This window comes from Hylaeus anthracinus, unplaced genomic scaffold (genome assembly GCF_026225885.1).
Source record: "Hylaeus anthracinus isolate JK02 unplaced genomic scaffold, UHH_iyHylAnth1.0_haploid 0, whole genome shotgun sequence".
Classification (NCBI taxonomy): domain Eukaryota; kingdom Metazoa; phylum Arthropoda; class Insecta; order Hymenoptera; family Colletidae; genus Hylaeus; species Hylaeus anthracinus.
The window spans coordinates 15530519-15545607 of NW_026533254.1; the positions used below are offsets into that span (position 1 = coordinate 15530519).

General features: G+C 36.9%; 4 protein-coding genes and 1 long non-coding RNA gene across 6 annotated transcripts; 1 reads left to right on the top strand and 4 right to left on the bottom strand.

The window, feature by feature from the left end:
* Positions 1–873: 873 nt before the first annotated feature.
* Positions 874–4555, top strand: LOC128887388 (retinal homeobox protein Rx2-like). The gene is made up of 4 exons (XM_054143234.1): positions 874–1511; positions 1632–1710; positions 2054–2277; positions 2620–4555. The coding sequence occupies exons 1-4, from the start codon at positions 1112–1114 to the stop codon at positions 3231–3233; spliced, it is 1317 nt and encodes a 438-aa protein (XP_053999209.1). The 5' UTR covers positions 874–1111; the 3' UTR covers positions 3234–4555.
* LOC128887436 (uncharacterized) lies at positions 1310–2040 on the bottom strand. The gene is made up of 3 exons (XR_008460034.1): positions 1904–2040; positions 1576–1733; positions 1310–1450 (listed from the first exon to the last, which is right to left on the bottom strand). It is a non-coding gene; the product is annotated as an uncharacterized LOC128887436 (long non-coding RNA).
* Positions 4556–4807: 252 nt separating the features above from the next.
* LOC128887366 (transcription termination factor 5, mitochondrial) lies at positions 4808–7306 on the bottom strand. Its single transcript, XM_054143189.1, has 6 exons — positions 6693–7306; positions 6478–6611; positions 6082–6394; positions 5556–5983; positions 5226–5450; positions 4808–5139 (listed from the first exon to the last, which is right to left on the bottom strand). Exons 1-6 carry the CDS (start codon positions 6894–6896, stop codon positions 4863–4865), a joined length of 1581 nt encoding a protein of 526 aa, XP_053999164.1. The 5' UTR covers positions 6897–7306; the 3' UTR covers positions 4808–4862.
* Positions 7307–7524: 218 nt separating this feature from the next.
* LOC128887293 (translation initiation factor eIF-2B subunit delta) lies at positions 7525–12566 on the bottom strand. Of its 2 annotated transcripts, none has more exons than XM_054143018.1 (8): positions 12427–12566; positions 11640–11701; positions 9937–11182; positions 8954–9855; positions 8753–8880; positions 8491–8668; positions 8239–8419; positions 7525–8000 (listed from the first exon to the last, which is right to left on the bottom strand). In XM_054143018.1, exons 2-8 carry the CDS (start codon positions 11655–11657, stop codon positions 7792–7794), a joined length of 2862 nt encoding a protein of 953 aa, XP_053998993.1. In that variant the 5' UTR covers positions 11658–11701; positions 12427–12566; the 3' UTR covers positions 7525–7791. The 2 variants fall into 2 exon arrangements, with proteins under 2 accessions (XP_053998993.1, XP_053999003.1); XM_054143028.1 differs by having other exon boundaries at positions 12316–12553.
* Positions 12567–13014: 448 nt separating this feature from the next.
* LOC128887427 (60S ribosomal protein L19) lies at positions 13015–14265 on the bottom strand. Its single transcript, XM_054143276.1, has 4 exons — positions 14215–14265; positions 13761–13867; positions 13508–13671; positions 13015–13389 (listed from the first exon to the last, which is right to left on the bottom strand). Exons 1-4 carry the CDS (start codon positions 14217–14219, stop codon positions 13063–13065), a joined length of 603 nt encoding a protein of 200 aa, XP_053999251.1. The 5' UTR covers positions 14220–14265; the 3' UTR covers positions 13015–13062.
* Between the last annotated feature and the right edge of the window lie 824 nt (positions 14266–15089).

The window sequence follows — 15089 nt, forward strand, 5'->3', positions numbered from 1 at the left end:
AACGCGCTAACGCGATCATCCGCGGCGCCGCGGCACCGCGCTTTTTTGCATAATTCAACCCGCGGCCACGGACCACCAATTTTAAAACGGCGAACGTTCACGGACTTTCGGCCGTTCGACACGAGCCGATACCTTCGCGAGAGCAACGATCGGGATCCGACGACGCGACAGGTGACCACAGACGAGGAACGACGTGTCGGAGGCCCGTCGGAGATCGAGCCTGGTTTCGGACGCTTTTGTTCGCTGGAATCGAAGCTTCTGTTACCTTCTAACAACTGAAGATAAGCCAACATCCTCGATTCCTGGGTAGAAGAAAGGAGATCTTCGGAGATCGGCACAGAAACTTTCGCTAGGATTGGACTGGCGAACAACTCTTAATTACTCCAGTGACTCTAATTTAGTAAAGCTAATACACCTAGAGTCGTGGAGGATAAGTGAACACAGTTCGTTGGGTGCAAACAGCAACCGGAGACAGTTGTAGTTCAAGAGACTTTGGGAAATAAGTGATTAAGCTAATACAGGTGATACCTGGTTCCTCCTGCTGTCTTCTAACAACTGTTAATTGCGGCCGATCAACGCGAGAGGTGACTCCAGTTCAGCGGCACTGAAGACGTCCACCCAGGGACCTGAGAAATAAGTGAACGTTGTTAGTTGTCGGGTACAATTACCGACCAGCAGGAGGTACTCGGACGAGCTACCTGTTGCTCCCAGTTGCTCCCACTGGAAGTACTCTAGGACGATAATGAATAGACTCGGCGAGTAACTTCAGCCTGGCAGCGATAACGAAAGACACACCTGACTGTCTTCGCTCTTAATCCACCTCAGGGATGATTAATTGAGACCAGTCGACGCGACAGACATCGCTTCACAAACTATCAAGAACGTCTCGCAAAAGGCTCAGTTCTTATCCAACTTGAAGATATCCTAGGAACTCCCAAACTCGAGGATTGCTAAATCAAGGATCAGGATAGCGTGAATATTAAACAAGATTAACGGAAGTGTTTCGGTGTCAAGTAATCGACCCGCTAGAGTCCGAAAGAACCCGCGAATAAACTTTTATCCAGCTACCGGTAGACGCGAATCCAATTTTGGAAGTCGCACCAACCGGTAAATGATGGACGGAGGTCCCTTCGACGATCCGATCTTCTCAGACTTTGGCGGACGAGGAGGCACGGGTGTCCACAGCATCCAGGTGATGCTGGGTCTGCACGGCGGCCATCACGCTGGAGATCTGATGCCCACCGGCGGGCACCTACACAAATTGGACTCCTCGAACAGTCCTCCTCCGCACCATCAGACCTCTCATCACCACCTGCAACAGCAGCAGCAACAGAAGGAGCTGAAGGAGCTCGAGCTAGCTGGGATGTACGCGCCTCTTCCTCAGACCCAGGACGTGACCACCTCGACGTCCAGCGCGGCGACGCCCACCTCCACGACGCTCCAACAGGGCCTGCAAATCGGGAATCCGTTGAAGAGGAAGCCCGAGGATCCGATGAACACCCTCACGCCAGGTTTGTAATGTCAATTAAACGTAGGCAAAAAAAAAAAAGGTTCAAAGTAATAGGAATATTTTACCTTCTTGGTTTTCTTATTTTTCAACATAAACAGGACGTTTGTAATTTATTTTTCAGTCAGCAACGAGGCCCAGCCAGCCAAGAAAGATTCCAAGAAGAAGACTGATAACAATGGAATAAAGAAGAAAAAGACTAGGTATTTATTTACTATCCATATTCCTGTAATTATAATAAAAAAGAATTATCTGTCAAATTCATAAGGCTAAGACACTTCAAATAATCTATATTAAAAAAAAAAAAAAAAAAAAAATTAGAATTCATCATTCATTACTGATACTCTACTTTTAAATTCTCCATCGGTCTAAATTACCAACCATATGCTGTCTTACCGACGACCAATTACCTCCACACGCCCACATGTTTCGAATTCCTGTCGACATTAGTCACGAAGGCGAACAATCGCCATAAGGCCCCGATAGCTTGCATCACTCAAATATTTGAATAAATTCCAGGCATTAAAGTCGCTCAATAAATTTCAGAACAACGTTCACGGCGTATCAGTTGGACGAGCTGGAGAAGGCTTTCGAACGCGCGCCATACCCTGACGTTTTCGCGCGCGAAGAACTCGCTCTGAAGCTCGCCCTCTCGGAGTCCAGGGTACAAGTTTGGTTTCAAAATCGGCGCGCCAAGTGGCGAAAGAGGGAACCTCCTCGCAAGACCGCCGGGTACATGGCTGCTGGTTCTGCGAGCCCTGGTTTATCAGGTAATTTGAATTGCCTGCGTGAAAAATTACGTGCTAAGGTCATGGAGATATTTGATCGTAATATTATATTATAGTATGTATACTATACTATATATATTAATATATACTATACTATACTAATATATATATATACATATGTATACTATAATATGTATATTATAATATATATACTATGCTACACTATATAACATACCTATATCGTTATATTATATCATCGTATATCTACGATCACGGTACGTTTCTATTAGAACTAAATCCAAACAAAACCACGTGACTATATATAGTCTCCCAGTATTCCTCGAATATACCTCGAAATTTTTCTAACGAATCACGTTTTTGCAGGATCGTTCACCTCGTTGAACAACACGCTGAATCCTTTTGCGTCTCCCACGACGGCGACGGCGCCGCCTGACGCCTGGGCTTACTCACCCGCGTACGACTTGGCGCCCCACCTGAATTTGCTCAGCCCGTCGAATTCTCCTTACTCGACGTCGTTCGGGGGCCCGAGCAACAACGGTTCGGCGTACTCGTACGCGACGATGCTGCCACAGCACGACGCGTCGCTGTTCTCCACGCCCTCGGGCAATACGATGCGCGTTCATCAGGATTACATGAACGCTAGCAACAGTCCGCCACCTCTGACTCGCAACGATTATCAAACGATGGTGACCGCCCACTCGCCTCCCACCCACCTGGCCAACTCCATGTCCGAGGAGGAACACCAGCAAAACAAACAGCTGGAGTACGTGAGCGGTCTCAGCCCCGCGGACAAGTATCAACACGAGCAGGCGGACTACGCGCAACAGCAGCACCAGCAGCAGCAACAGCAAGAACAGAAGCAGGAGTACAGCATGCACTCGCCTCAGGGCCGCCAAGGCATGAAGGATCAGGTGATCGTGAAGACGGAGCCAGGAACCCAACAGAATTATGTGCAGCTGCCTCCTTTTCTGAACTGACTCGAAACCTCCGTTCTAGACTTGTTCTAGAAGAATATCGATAGAGATCCCTGTATGTACGACGATGATAAGGGAGGCAATTGTTGGAGTCTTATTTAAGAGCTATTAGATTGTCTTCTTTATCGTCGTTCTAGGGCCTCTTGGCCCTCATTTAAGGGGAAGCCTGAGAACAGACGCTTGCTCGAGAGTTTCGTTTTCGTTTTGGGTCGAGAGCGTCCGGGGAATCGTCGAGTCTTGTATATAAAAGTGTTCTTTTAATTATGTTATTACGCGAACGATCTTCGCGTATGTAAAAGAGAAGTTAACCCTCTGTAACACCGCGTATCTCTGAGGTCACGTGTTCACCTATATTTACTATGTCTGACTTACAACTAGGGGATACGATCCACATTTGAACTTGCATTCCATAATCAGCGTTTATCAGTGGTTTATGATATAATTTGTTACAGAAGCTGAATATAAATTTGAGTTATAGAGGGTCGTTAAAAGTCAGTCTATATCATCGCTACAGATTGCAATCAAATGGAGAAAAATCGTCAAAACTGAGAGCTATATCCCCTCTATCACATTATACCAGTTCATGAATACATTATTATCTATGTTGTGCCAAAAAGTGAACAAAAAAAGTAAAAATGTATCATCTAAATGGGACTCCGTTATTTAATGTTTCGATTCTAATATCTATCGATCTTTGTCGATCTTCGTTTTTGGCCCTCTGGCGAGCCTTCTGAACCTTAATAAGTTGCTCGCCATATATGTGTACTGTCCCCCTGGTGTTGTGTTAATTAAATCTCTATTCCATGAATTTTATTTTTGAAAAAAAAAGAAATTCATTATTTATACGTACATAAATTAGTCAATGTTCAAGTGACATCTTCTTTTCCTCGTGACGGTGTCGCCAAACGTAGCACAATATAAATAATAATTTATTTAACTAATATAATTGCAAATCGCACCGTGTACTGTCAAAGAATAGGTGCAATTAATTTCCACGAATTTTCAAAAAGAAATTTCAAGGACAGGTTTCGAAATGAAAGTTGATAACGTTTAGTAATGTTTTTATAATAAACATGTACTAGTAATAACAAATATTTTAGGGATAAACGAAGAAGTGCGTTGTGTTAAACGAAATTAATGTTAATGCGGATTAAACAAATGGAAGCATTCCAAGTGCCTTAAAAACGTAGATTAAGATGACGCGCAAGTTCCAACAAATGAATGCGGCTATTTTTGTATTTTTCTCTCTCATTTGTTCGAACGTAAATGTCGCGTAAAATTCGATTGTCCTTACGTTCTATGATATTATACGTATTTTATGGTGATATACGTTGTTGTGCATTAAAACATATAGGATGTGAAATATTCGTTGATTATGATAAATTAGTAAAGAATGTATCGATTATTTGTGATTACTCATGTGTTTGTAATTACTCGTGTCAAAATATACTTACAAATAAAAGTGAAACTACGATTTGCAAATGTTTAAGTTGATATAAATATAAATTGACAGAAATTGATAAATTTTAATATTCGAAACACGAGAAATGGAAAACGTTCCAATTTAAAAGACCATTTTACCGTTTTAAATGTATATATTTTTTGTTTATATACATATCAAATATAATTATGCTACTGTTCAATCCACGCTGTTTCTCTTATAGCACTAATATTTACATCTGGAACAAATCCTTCACAATTGATGTTGTCTACATTTGCAGAAGTTTGTAAGGCATCACCCGCGTCTGGATCATCGTACATTACGTACCAAATGGCATCACCAGTAAAATGGTGTTGCTTCTCTAACATATACAAACACAATGCCAGATATTGACTTGGACTAAAGTTATATCCCATTTTCGCATTGTATTTAGCATATATCATTTCCAGCATTTTGCTAACTACATCTCTACAAACAAAAAAATAAATACAATACAAAACTTATTGAGAACTATTGATATTTAATATAATATATATCGCATTTTATGTTCTTACTTTGGATAAAGTACAATATGAATATTTTGGCATATGTCTTCCACTGTATATATTTGCTTCAAATATGTCAGCATTGTATATATAGAGAAAGCTGTAACACATTTCCAATGAGGATGCCTCATTATATAGTTAACTAGATCGATGTTTGACTTTCCTAATTCCTTGTGTAGTAAATACAGTAAATCCTGTCTGGTAGATGTATGGTAGATACGACCTTCCACAAATCTAGTAAAAATATTTTCATTGTAAACAAATTTTCACTTTTTTATTACTGTGTATAAATATCCATGCGTTATTCACAATATATCATCAGTAAATTGAGATTCTTACCTTTTGAAAATCTTGTTGGAAGCTATAATCTTTTGAATGTTTGTACTCTGTAAACGATTCAAGGAACATAGGTATTCCACTCGAGTCATGACCATTCTATACATGATGATCATGTAAAATGCCTTTGGATGTTGCAACCATACTTTTAATTCTGGTGTTTTCTCCAGAGTGTTATATCTTTCGAGAAACACCTTCTTCTTCATTGTTAGAATATATAAACTATTTGTCATCGATTTAGTTTCAATATTCTTGTCTTCGCAAACTTTTAGTATTTCTTTTATATTGTCTCCATCGCTGAATAAGATTCGAGGATACTTTCTCACTATTTGGTATATATTCATGTTATTAATACTTAAATTTTCGAAATTGTGGAAAAATTTCTCTACCATGTCTGGACACAGGTTCAATAAATAAGGATGTTTCCTCAACTGTAGAATTAGTAAAATCACTTTCATGTTATTACATATCACTTTTTATTCAACTGTATTTGGTTCTGTATTCACACTTAAAAAACAATTATACTCACAAACTCTTTACTAAACTGCAATCGGTTTTGTAGAATACTTATTAGCTTTGCAAACTGTCTAAAGCTTATAAATTTCATGTGATGATTATTTGTGAGGCTTTTATGATATAAATTGAGGTAAAACGATTTATAGTATACCATCATAGTGAAGTACAAATTGGATAATTGTATATGTGATTCTAATTTTGTTATGTTACATACATTTGGTCTGACTCCTATACTGTCACAAATGTTCTGCACGATATCTGTGTCTGGTGGCATGTTACTATATCTTTTAAAAGTTTTTATTGATTTGTGTATTGACACTGGAAATCTAAAATGCAATCATACAGGAGAATTCGTTTCATAAGCTTAATAACTCTTTTAGTTCTTCTGAAACCTAAAAAGTAAACATACCTATTGATGTATTGCAACGTAATATTTTTAACACCCACTTCTTCCAGTAATAAAATTCTATTCTTTACAATCACGGAACTTAGCTTCAAACACGCTGACAATTGTGCCGTTTCATGTGTGTGCACACCGAATTCCTAGTAAATAAAAGTAAGAAGAATCCTTATAGAAATGTAAATTGCAGAATGTCAAGTTGCAGATGGATGAGCTACACGTACCTGCAAGATTTTGCAGTTCGAGACAATACGTTGTTCAGATATTCTTGTAATATCTATCTGCGATTGAATAATACGCCTGATAGTATCATGATCATAACCTAAATGCGTAGACAATATATCATAAATATCTGTGTTAGAAAAAGAGGTCGAGGCTGATCTTCCAAGACATATCCTGATAGATTTTTGTGGAAATAATTTGTACATTTTTGTTTCACATTCACTTTATTAGCAACCAAGACACTTAAATACCGACTGTGAGGTTAGAAAATGTAAGAACGTATTCCACATGAACGAAGGCATTATTCTCATTATTTCTCTATACCACGGAATCATAGGTCGTTATTTAAGTTACATTTTACTTAACATTATTACATCATTTTTCGATTGTAATAAATGGATAGATCAGTAAAACCATTTTAACATTCAACGACCTTTCTTGTTCATCCGCGCCAGAACCAACTGTGACCAGAAGTTATTAGATCAAGTTTGATTCCAACTTGTGCGAAGTAGTATAATTGGAAGTTGGTTATTCAACATTGTGAAAGAGACTACGTGAATGTACTGAAATGTCTTCTTTTTCATTGACAAATTTTAAGTCCTTTGGTACATGGTGCAATCAGTTGCAATATGTAATTATTTGTTGTTACTTAATGAATAAGTAGTTCGACCTTTCCACCACAAGATGGTTACACTCTTCATTCTAAAAACGTAAAACGTACATGATATTAGTTCAAGTTTATGAGGACATAAATACATGTATAGAGTTTGTTTTTAATTGATTCGATTTATTAATGTGCTTAATTATTTCATCATAACCACTACACTGTACAGAGAGTTTGCTTTCCACGAGTTTATTTTGAAGTACATAACGTAATATACAACAATAATAATAATAAAAATAATACGTGTATCGATTTATTTAAGGACATAAATAAAAAAAAAGGAAAAACGCGATACATATCTTCGTAGCTCTGCAATACAATCTCGAGTTTTTAGCTAAAATAAATTTGACGTACATGTAAGGAATACAATTATCGCGGCGAATTTCATTCGAACACGAGTATCATACAACGAGGAATACGTTTCAGCACTGCGAGATTTAAATCTCGGTAGGTTTAATTCGTAAAATCACAGGAACGCTGGTGCACGGTAAAATCGCTAATTCCGTAACAACAGCTGTCACCAGGTCAGCTGGTGTAACGTCGTAGGTAATGTTTAAAAGATTCAACGACTTCTTGGTCTTCCAATTAGCCAGCAAAGATTTCTTCGCGTCGAGCCCGTTGCCCTGCGCGAGTTCGTTCGCGTTGCCTAAAATAGGGAACGCAATTTGAAGCGATTAATTCATTTATACAGTCAGTTATACAGGATGAGTAGAATATAACACAGAAAATAGTTTTATACTCACCACATTTTTGAAAAACTAAAGCAAATCAAAGGCTTAAAGCTATCAGCGATGATTATAATTAATTTAAGACTAGATAATCATTGCAAGAGTAGAAATGTTGTTAGTACAATAGCACTGAGAAGAAAATGTAAAACTGCTCACCTAGCTCATTGTAGACGATAGAATCCGTTTGTACGCGTTCACAAGACTTGTGGGTCTCGCAGGCTACTAAAACCGGAATATTGAAGGCTTTCGCCATCAGGGCTACTTGAGCAGTGCCAACTCTGGACATTACAGCACCATTAGCCAATATGGCGTGAGCACCAAGGAAGACTTTACTTACCTGGACGATTAACGAATTAGTAGACACATGAAATTGATCAGAATAAAGCAAACTGCCGCTTTAATACTTACTTCTGGCATCACGTAACTCAACGCATTGATCAAAATATAGGAGCATTCGATACCGTGCTTCGTTAAACGCCTGAGCTGTTCCTTCCCTTCTAGCCATGGTCTTCCATCGACCACGACGACGCGAAACTGTTTACCAGCTATATGCGCATCTAATAGGATTTTATGTATCAAAGACGAGCTGGAAGCAATATGAATTTTAATTAAAAATATAAAAAACTATTCGTGGAGTCCTACACCCTCTTAAAGATGCGCGGACACTTACTAGCCATACGTCAAAATAACGTCTCCGTTGGATATTTTTGTCTGAATAGTTATAGATATTGCCTTGTCGGCAAGTTGTATTTGTTCCTGAATATAAGTATCGATTCCACTACTTAATTTGCTCTTCGCCTGAAAGATATTCACGAAATATCGTCAAAAGTCGAATTGACCATAGCTTTAATGTTAAAATAGCATTACATACATCAGCATCCGACGATACAGAAGAGAATTGTGTCATCTGGCGTTTCAAATGTCTCAATGCGTTCTGCATCGAGACAGCCAAGGGTCTACAGTGATGCAAGTACGCGACAGATTCTTGTAAGCTGGCTTCTAAACCTCTAATGAAATCAGCCTGAGATGGTCGCTCGAAATCCTGAATGAGTCTCTTAACAGCGGCCAAAAGCGCGACGCATCTCGCATTGCTGCCAACGATTACCTTCTTTGCGTACTGTGTACCAAGTCTGACTATCACTGGGTGTATCTTTGAATTAACAGAAGGAACATCGACGATAGCCTTCTCTCTTTCATGGTACAAATGTTTAAACAGATTTATTTCATGCGTGTTATCTTTCTGAATAGTTTTCTTAGGCGTTACAATTTTCTTTACATCTGTTTGAACTGTGCCTTTTGTTACATGCGCGCTATCATCAGTTTCTTTGCTGTTTACTTTATTTTTCTGTAGTAACTGTTGCTGCTTGGCTGCTCTTTGTGCCTCCTGCTTAGCTCTTCTTTCAGCGCGTAATTCCGCTTTGCTTTTCCCTTCATCATTCACTTCCGACGGTACACTTTTTGTACACGAGTTCGAGGTTTTGTTGGTTACTGATGTTTTCTTTTGAAGTTGAGTCTTTTCATTGGTTGTTCTTTCCGATGTCTCGCTACTTTTGGTACTATCAGGGTCTGTAAGTTTATTGTTCGAGGTATCTTGTGCCTTGGGGTTCTTGCCTTTTAATTTGGCAAGTGCCTTGGCGGCTTTCTTTGCTTCGCGTTCAGCTTTCACTTCTTCTCTCGTCTTCTCTGAGACGTTCATCTTATTGTCGGTTACTTTAATCGATTCTGACGAGGTCAACGAAGGTGCAATTCCTGATTTATCGGGTTCAGTGCTCTCTATGAAAACCAATAATAATATTATATATAACGACAGTAAATAATACGAGTTTAATAATCAAATATTTTATGAATACCTACCAAGAGAAAATGTATTTGATAATCTATCGATATCTCGCTCAGAAGATACTTCCTCTTTAGTAGTTACACCTTCTTCTTGAAAAGAGTTCAAGTTAGACAAATAATTTTGTGTAATTGTGGAATCAGAATTTAAAACTGATTCAGTTTCTGATTGTTCCTTAATGGGATTGGTACTCTCTCTATTTTTTGTTATAACTAAACTTTCATCTTGTGGTTCGATATTATTGGAAAATAGCTGAGTATTTTCTTGTGCAAAAGTTTGAAGATTGATTTGAGGGGTATCGGTAAATTCTAAACGCTTCACGGCCTCGAGTATTTCCTCATATTCTACATGTTTTAGAAGCTTCACAAGATTTATTTCTTCGAGACAATTGCACACATTACACGAACGTTCCAAATCATCGAATTCCTGTGTTCCTTGTTTCTGCAATTTTGTATCTTCTTTTGTGTAATTGATTTTCGTTTGAATCGTTTCTACTATCTTCTGTTTTAATTCGGTCGTAAGTACTAGATCTTTTGTATCCTTGTCATGTTTTTCGTGATAAATTTGTACTTCATTTTCGAACTTGCATAGTCCAGGTGATCTGGACAAACAAGATAATTCCGAACAATTTTCTTGCAATCGTACGTTCTCTGGTATCAATTCCGTTTGCTCTAATTTCTTGTCATACTGTTCGTGACAGACTTGTGCTTCAATAGCTTTCTCTAATTTGTAGTTTTGTTTAAGATTATTGGTAACATCTGTGTCCAATTTGGCACAGGAAACTGAATCGTAATCTGCCGTTTTAATATACTTCAACAAAATCGGATCAATAGGGGAATAGGTATCGTAACAAAAAGAACAGGTGTTTTGCACCAATTTGCTTTTATTCTTCTTCCGCAATCTGCGAGCTTTGGACTTTGTTATCGTTTTTACGTCCTGTAGATCCTTTTCAGCGACGTCTTGATCATCGACAGTTTCGATAACGGGCAAAGAGTTTCTACAATACGATTCACAAAACGAACAACAATTTTGAAGCACCTGTGTTTTACTTCTTTTTTGTAATCTACGAGCTTTCGACTTTGTTATAAGTTCTGGTTGGTCAGTATCTCTCTCTATGATGAATTCTTGATTGAACTTAACATTTGAACCATGAATTAAACACTCTTCTTGCTTCTCAGCTCTACGAGCATCATGTAATCGCTTTCTACGAAGATGTCTTGCTGTGGAACGTGTGAAGAATTTTTGCTGACTTTGTTCTGCTAACTAAAACAACATTGTTACTTTAATACAATGCTATGACTAGTTTTTTATGCTATATATACAAGATGAAATATATGATACCAGCAGATGAAATAAATTAAAATAAAAAATAATTTGATTCGAAAGCATTAAATAAATATACAATTACATGAAATTACATGAAATAATTAAACCTACGTTGAATCATTAAATTATCATCTCTTTAAACAACAATGGAAAAAAATGCAAAGCACAAAGTATATTAAAATGTAAGAAATGTAAATTAAAAATAATGTTCCAGCTAGAGATTAATAACGTGATGTAAAGATGTTTCTAACATGCAACAGATAAAACCATATAAAACAATAAGTTTAATTAGCTTTTTAGAAGTATTAAGTAACGAAGAAAGTAATCTTACAAGAGAAAAAGAACAGAATCAAAAATTCTGATATTAATTTGAAATGTGCAAATAGTTACGGACATGTTCCTCCTGATCCATCGTCACTGTATCAGTTCTCAGTCACGGACATACATACAGTCCAGCTGGGAACACGAATGTGACTTTAACAATTCAAATACTTTATCTTGAATGCTTTTCTTAAAAAAATTCTATTTTTAAAGTATATCAATTTTCAACTGCTCTGTCAGCTGTTATGTTTTGCTGTATATTTTGTATTATATATTTGCTATAGATGATACATAGTTCATTCTTAAAATATAGTTCTATGTAAAGACTTCTGAAATTCACAATGTTACACATAACTGCTACAAAGCAAAGTTTTAAGCCTCCTCACTGTTTCATGTCTTTATGCAACCATGAACAATTATGATGCAATTTTTACATGATTTCATTGTTAAAGAAATGATTATTCTTATGATTCTAACAATGTGTACTACCATAAGTGACATTAATGGAAACGTTGCTAAAATTGCATAATGGAAAAATTTGACTATGTATATACCGTGACCAACATTTTTAAAAATAATGTGATCATATAATTTAAATTCTATAAAATATGTTTCAAAACAACATTCATTGTCACGTCAGATTTATTGTCAGCATATAAAAATTACTCCCTACAAATATGTATATTTACACAATTTAACGAACAATTTTTACAAAAACAATACGATACGTTTAAATATTTTCAACTCACTTTATAAGTATCGTACTTTTTTTTTCTAACCCTACAATGAGCTCCTTATGTTTAATGAAAATTGCAATTAAACAATGTCTTGACGAAGTACTTCATGTGTAGGATAAGTACCTTTAATTCTGTAATAAATATATATACACTAACACTGTGCGTCGGGAGAGAATAATATTCATTTACTTTTATTTAATTTTTAGGTCGCTACCATGTTTTCTCGCCATGTCCTACGAATTAACAATGCTTCCATCTACGGGTACAATTATAAATTAATTTTGGAGATCAACAATTTCATTTGATCTATATTTTTACAGTTTATTATATATAAAATGTTTCGTAAACTGTAGATTTAAAATTATGTTGGAATATTTATGAAAATACAAAAATAAATCGTAACTGAAGGAGGAAGTGTTCAGTTTGTTTTTCTCTTATAAGTTTTCAAGATCTAGTAGTAGTTAGTAATTATTAACTATTACAAAAAATAAACGTTCCTAGAGGGAAAAAATAAATTCATGTAGTCTACTATTTCCTGGATATATTTACCATAAATTTACTAAAGATTGTTTAAGTGCTACGAGAGAAAAAAAATAAAATAGATGATCACAAATTAGTTTCATTTCCTTACATTTGTGATCAAAATTTTCTATTTTATCTTTCTTTTGGAACAAGCATGTTCGTCAGTAGGTTTCAATGAGAAAACAACAGTTTGTTATTTTATATTTTATTTATACAATAATTGAGACGATCTCTAAATCACTTTTTCTGCGCTGCCGCTGCTTCGTCCTCGCGCTGGTAAGATTGCAGCAGTTCTTGTTTCTTCGTAGCAATACGTTCCGCCCTACGTTTACGTGCCTCCCTGACCTTAGTACGACGTGCTTCAGCTTGGTCAGAAAGCATCTCTGCTCTGGCTTTTTCAGCCTTCTTTTTGTGAATGAATTCCATCAAGACTCTCTTGTTCTTGAACACGTTACCCTTGGCTTTCATGTACAGTGAATGGTACAGATGTCTGTCGATCTTTTTTGTTTCGCGGTATTTTTTTAGGAGTCGACGGAGAACTCTCATTCTTTGAATCCATAAATCCTGCAACCAATAGCATTTATTATATTACAGATAACTATCAAAACATTGTGCTTATAGTAAAGAAATGTTTTAAATATAACATAACGATGGAAAAAAATTACAGAAAACTCTGATTTACCTTCTGCGGAGTACGAGCATTGGCTGTACCTTTCCGTTTACCGAAACCACAATGACGTCCTTTACGTCTGGCTTCAGTATTTTTCCGAACACGTGCTCTGGAATGGACAGCTACTGGTTTCTTAATGATAAGACCATCCTTGATCAATTTCCTGATACTTTGTCCTTAAAAGAAATGAGTCTAATGTACACAACTAAGAAAAAAAACACAGCATACTCTGATGATATACACATTTTCCAAGCCAGAAACTTACGGGAATTCGTATTCGCGATTTCGTTGATTTCATTTGGATCCAACCAGACCTTCTTTCTGCCACATCGCATAACAGAGGCGGCCAGCCTCTTCTGTAACTTTAAAGAACTGAAACAAACGATATGAGGTTATGTTGTGGGAACAATTAAACAGTAAAAGATATCTTCGTCTCGTCTAACTATTATTCACGCATATTTAATTTGACGTTTTCATGAAACCTAACTACGATTTGTTAAACAGTGTTTAATATATGAACGAATCATGGACTCGATCGGAGAACCATGTGGTCAGCCGTCAACAAATTATCAACACAAAACTCGTGAAACGCCGTATTTACGACTAAACAATGGATTTCTACGATTGCACAGATATTGTACTCGAATGTGCAAGTGATACGAATGAAATTAAAATTAATACTGTCAAAATATAACAAAAAATCTTGGGGCAGTCCGTACCTCATGACGGAGTCTACAAGTCCTTCTTTATAAAGAAGAACAAGATGGCGAGGGCTACATTTCCTGTTTATCGATACTTGACGGAAGTAACGAAGAAGCAGAACCTATTTTAAATGCGACAAATACATTACTGTACACAGTAAATATTAGACAAAAGGAAATGACCTGTGGTTCATTTATACAACAGAGATGTAGAATTAATTTTTATTGGAATCTGATGATCATTTGGGATCCCACTGAATTCATGCAATTCAAGATCTCAATCATTGAAGTCGATAAAATAGTTTTCGACAAATTTAATATTGGTGGCGCCATCGGTGGTAAAACGCCCAAGTTTGTAAGGAAGATAGTTCCCGCTGTTTATGCTAGATAGCGCCACTAACTAGTTTGTTTGTTTGTTTATTGGATTAAAGTGCGTACATACAAAGTTGTACTTTGCACTACTATGTGCTGCTCTCTTTGTACAAAAACTATGGATACTTGGTTTCGCCAATGATTATTAACTAACTCCGAAGGTTTAACAGAACAAAACAATTTATTATTTTAGGAGTACAAAGCGTTACAACGTTATCACGTGAACAGTAAGTAAGTCGAATTCGACGCAGGTGTAACTACTAGTAACAACTATATTTTATTTCCTCCGATGTAAGACAGAGGGCGCCGTCGGTAATGTAGGACTCTGTTCCGCCACAAAAAGACCTTAACCGCCATCTACCGTTGACAATAAGAAACTGTTCCATTACAAACTTGGTCATTTTCCCACTGATGGAGCCACAGATCTAAATCCCTCAACTATACTAAATACCACCGAACTATACAGTATTTCCAAGATACCGAGTTGTAGAGAGTCCTATGATCTCCGTATAGTATTTGAT

Excerpts from the sequence above, each read along its gene's own strand:
- LOC128887388 (XM_054143234.1), top strand. The coding sequence starts at position 1,112 with ATGATGGACGGAGGTCCCTTCGACGATCCGATCTTCTCAGACTTTGGC. Across the intron at positions 1,512-1,631 it reads GATGAACACCCTCACGCCAG|TCAGCAACGAGGCCCAGCCA; the intron begins GTTTGTAATGTC and ends TTTATTTTTCAG. Across the intron at positions 2,278-2,619 it reads TGCGAGCCCTGGTTTATCAG|GATCGTTCACCTCGTTGAAC; the intron begins GTAATTTGAATT and ends ACGTTTTTGCAG.
- LOC128887293 (XM_054143018.1), bottom strand. Across the intron at positions 8,669-8,752 it reads GTTATTTTGACGTATGGCTA|CTCGTCTTTGATACATAAAA; the intron begins GTAAGTGTCCGC and ends TATTGCTTCCAG. Across the intron at positions 8,001-8,238 it reads TATCGTCTACAATGAGCTAG|GCAACGCGAACGAACTCGCG; the intron begins GTGAGCAGTTTT and ends TCCCTATTTTAG.
- LOC128887366 (XM_054143189.1), bottom strand. The coding sequence starts at position 6,896 with ATGTACAAATTATTTCCACAAAAATCTATCAGGATATGTCTTGGAAGA. Across the intron at positions 5,984-6,081 it reads TGCAGTTTAGTAAAGAGTTT|TTGAGGAAACATCCTTATTT; the intron begins GTGAGTATAATT and ends CTAATTCTACAG. Across the intron at positions 5,451-5,555 it reads TCCAACAAGATTTTCAAAAG|ATTTGTGGAAGGTCGTATCT; the intron begins GTAAGAATCTCA and ends TATTTTTACTAG.
- LOC128887427 (XM_054143276.1), bottom strand. Across the intron at positions 13,672-13,760 it reads AATCGCGAATACGAATTCCC|GACAAAGTATCAGGAAATTG; the intron begins GTAAGTTTCTGG and ends ATTTCTTTTAAG. Across the intron at positions 13,390-13,507 it reads ATGCTCGTACTCCGCAGAAG|GATTTATGGATTCAAAGAAT; the intron begins GTAAATCAGAGT and ends TATTGGTTGCAG.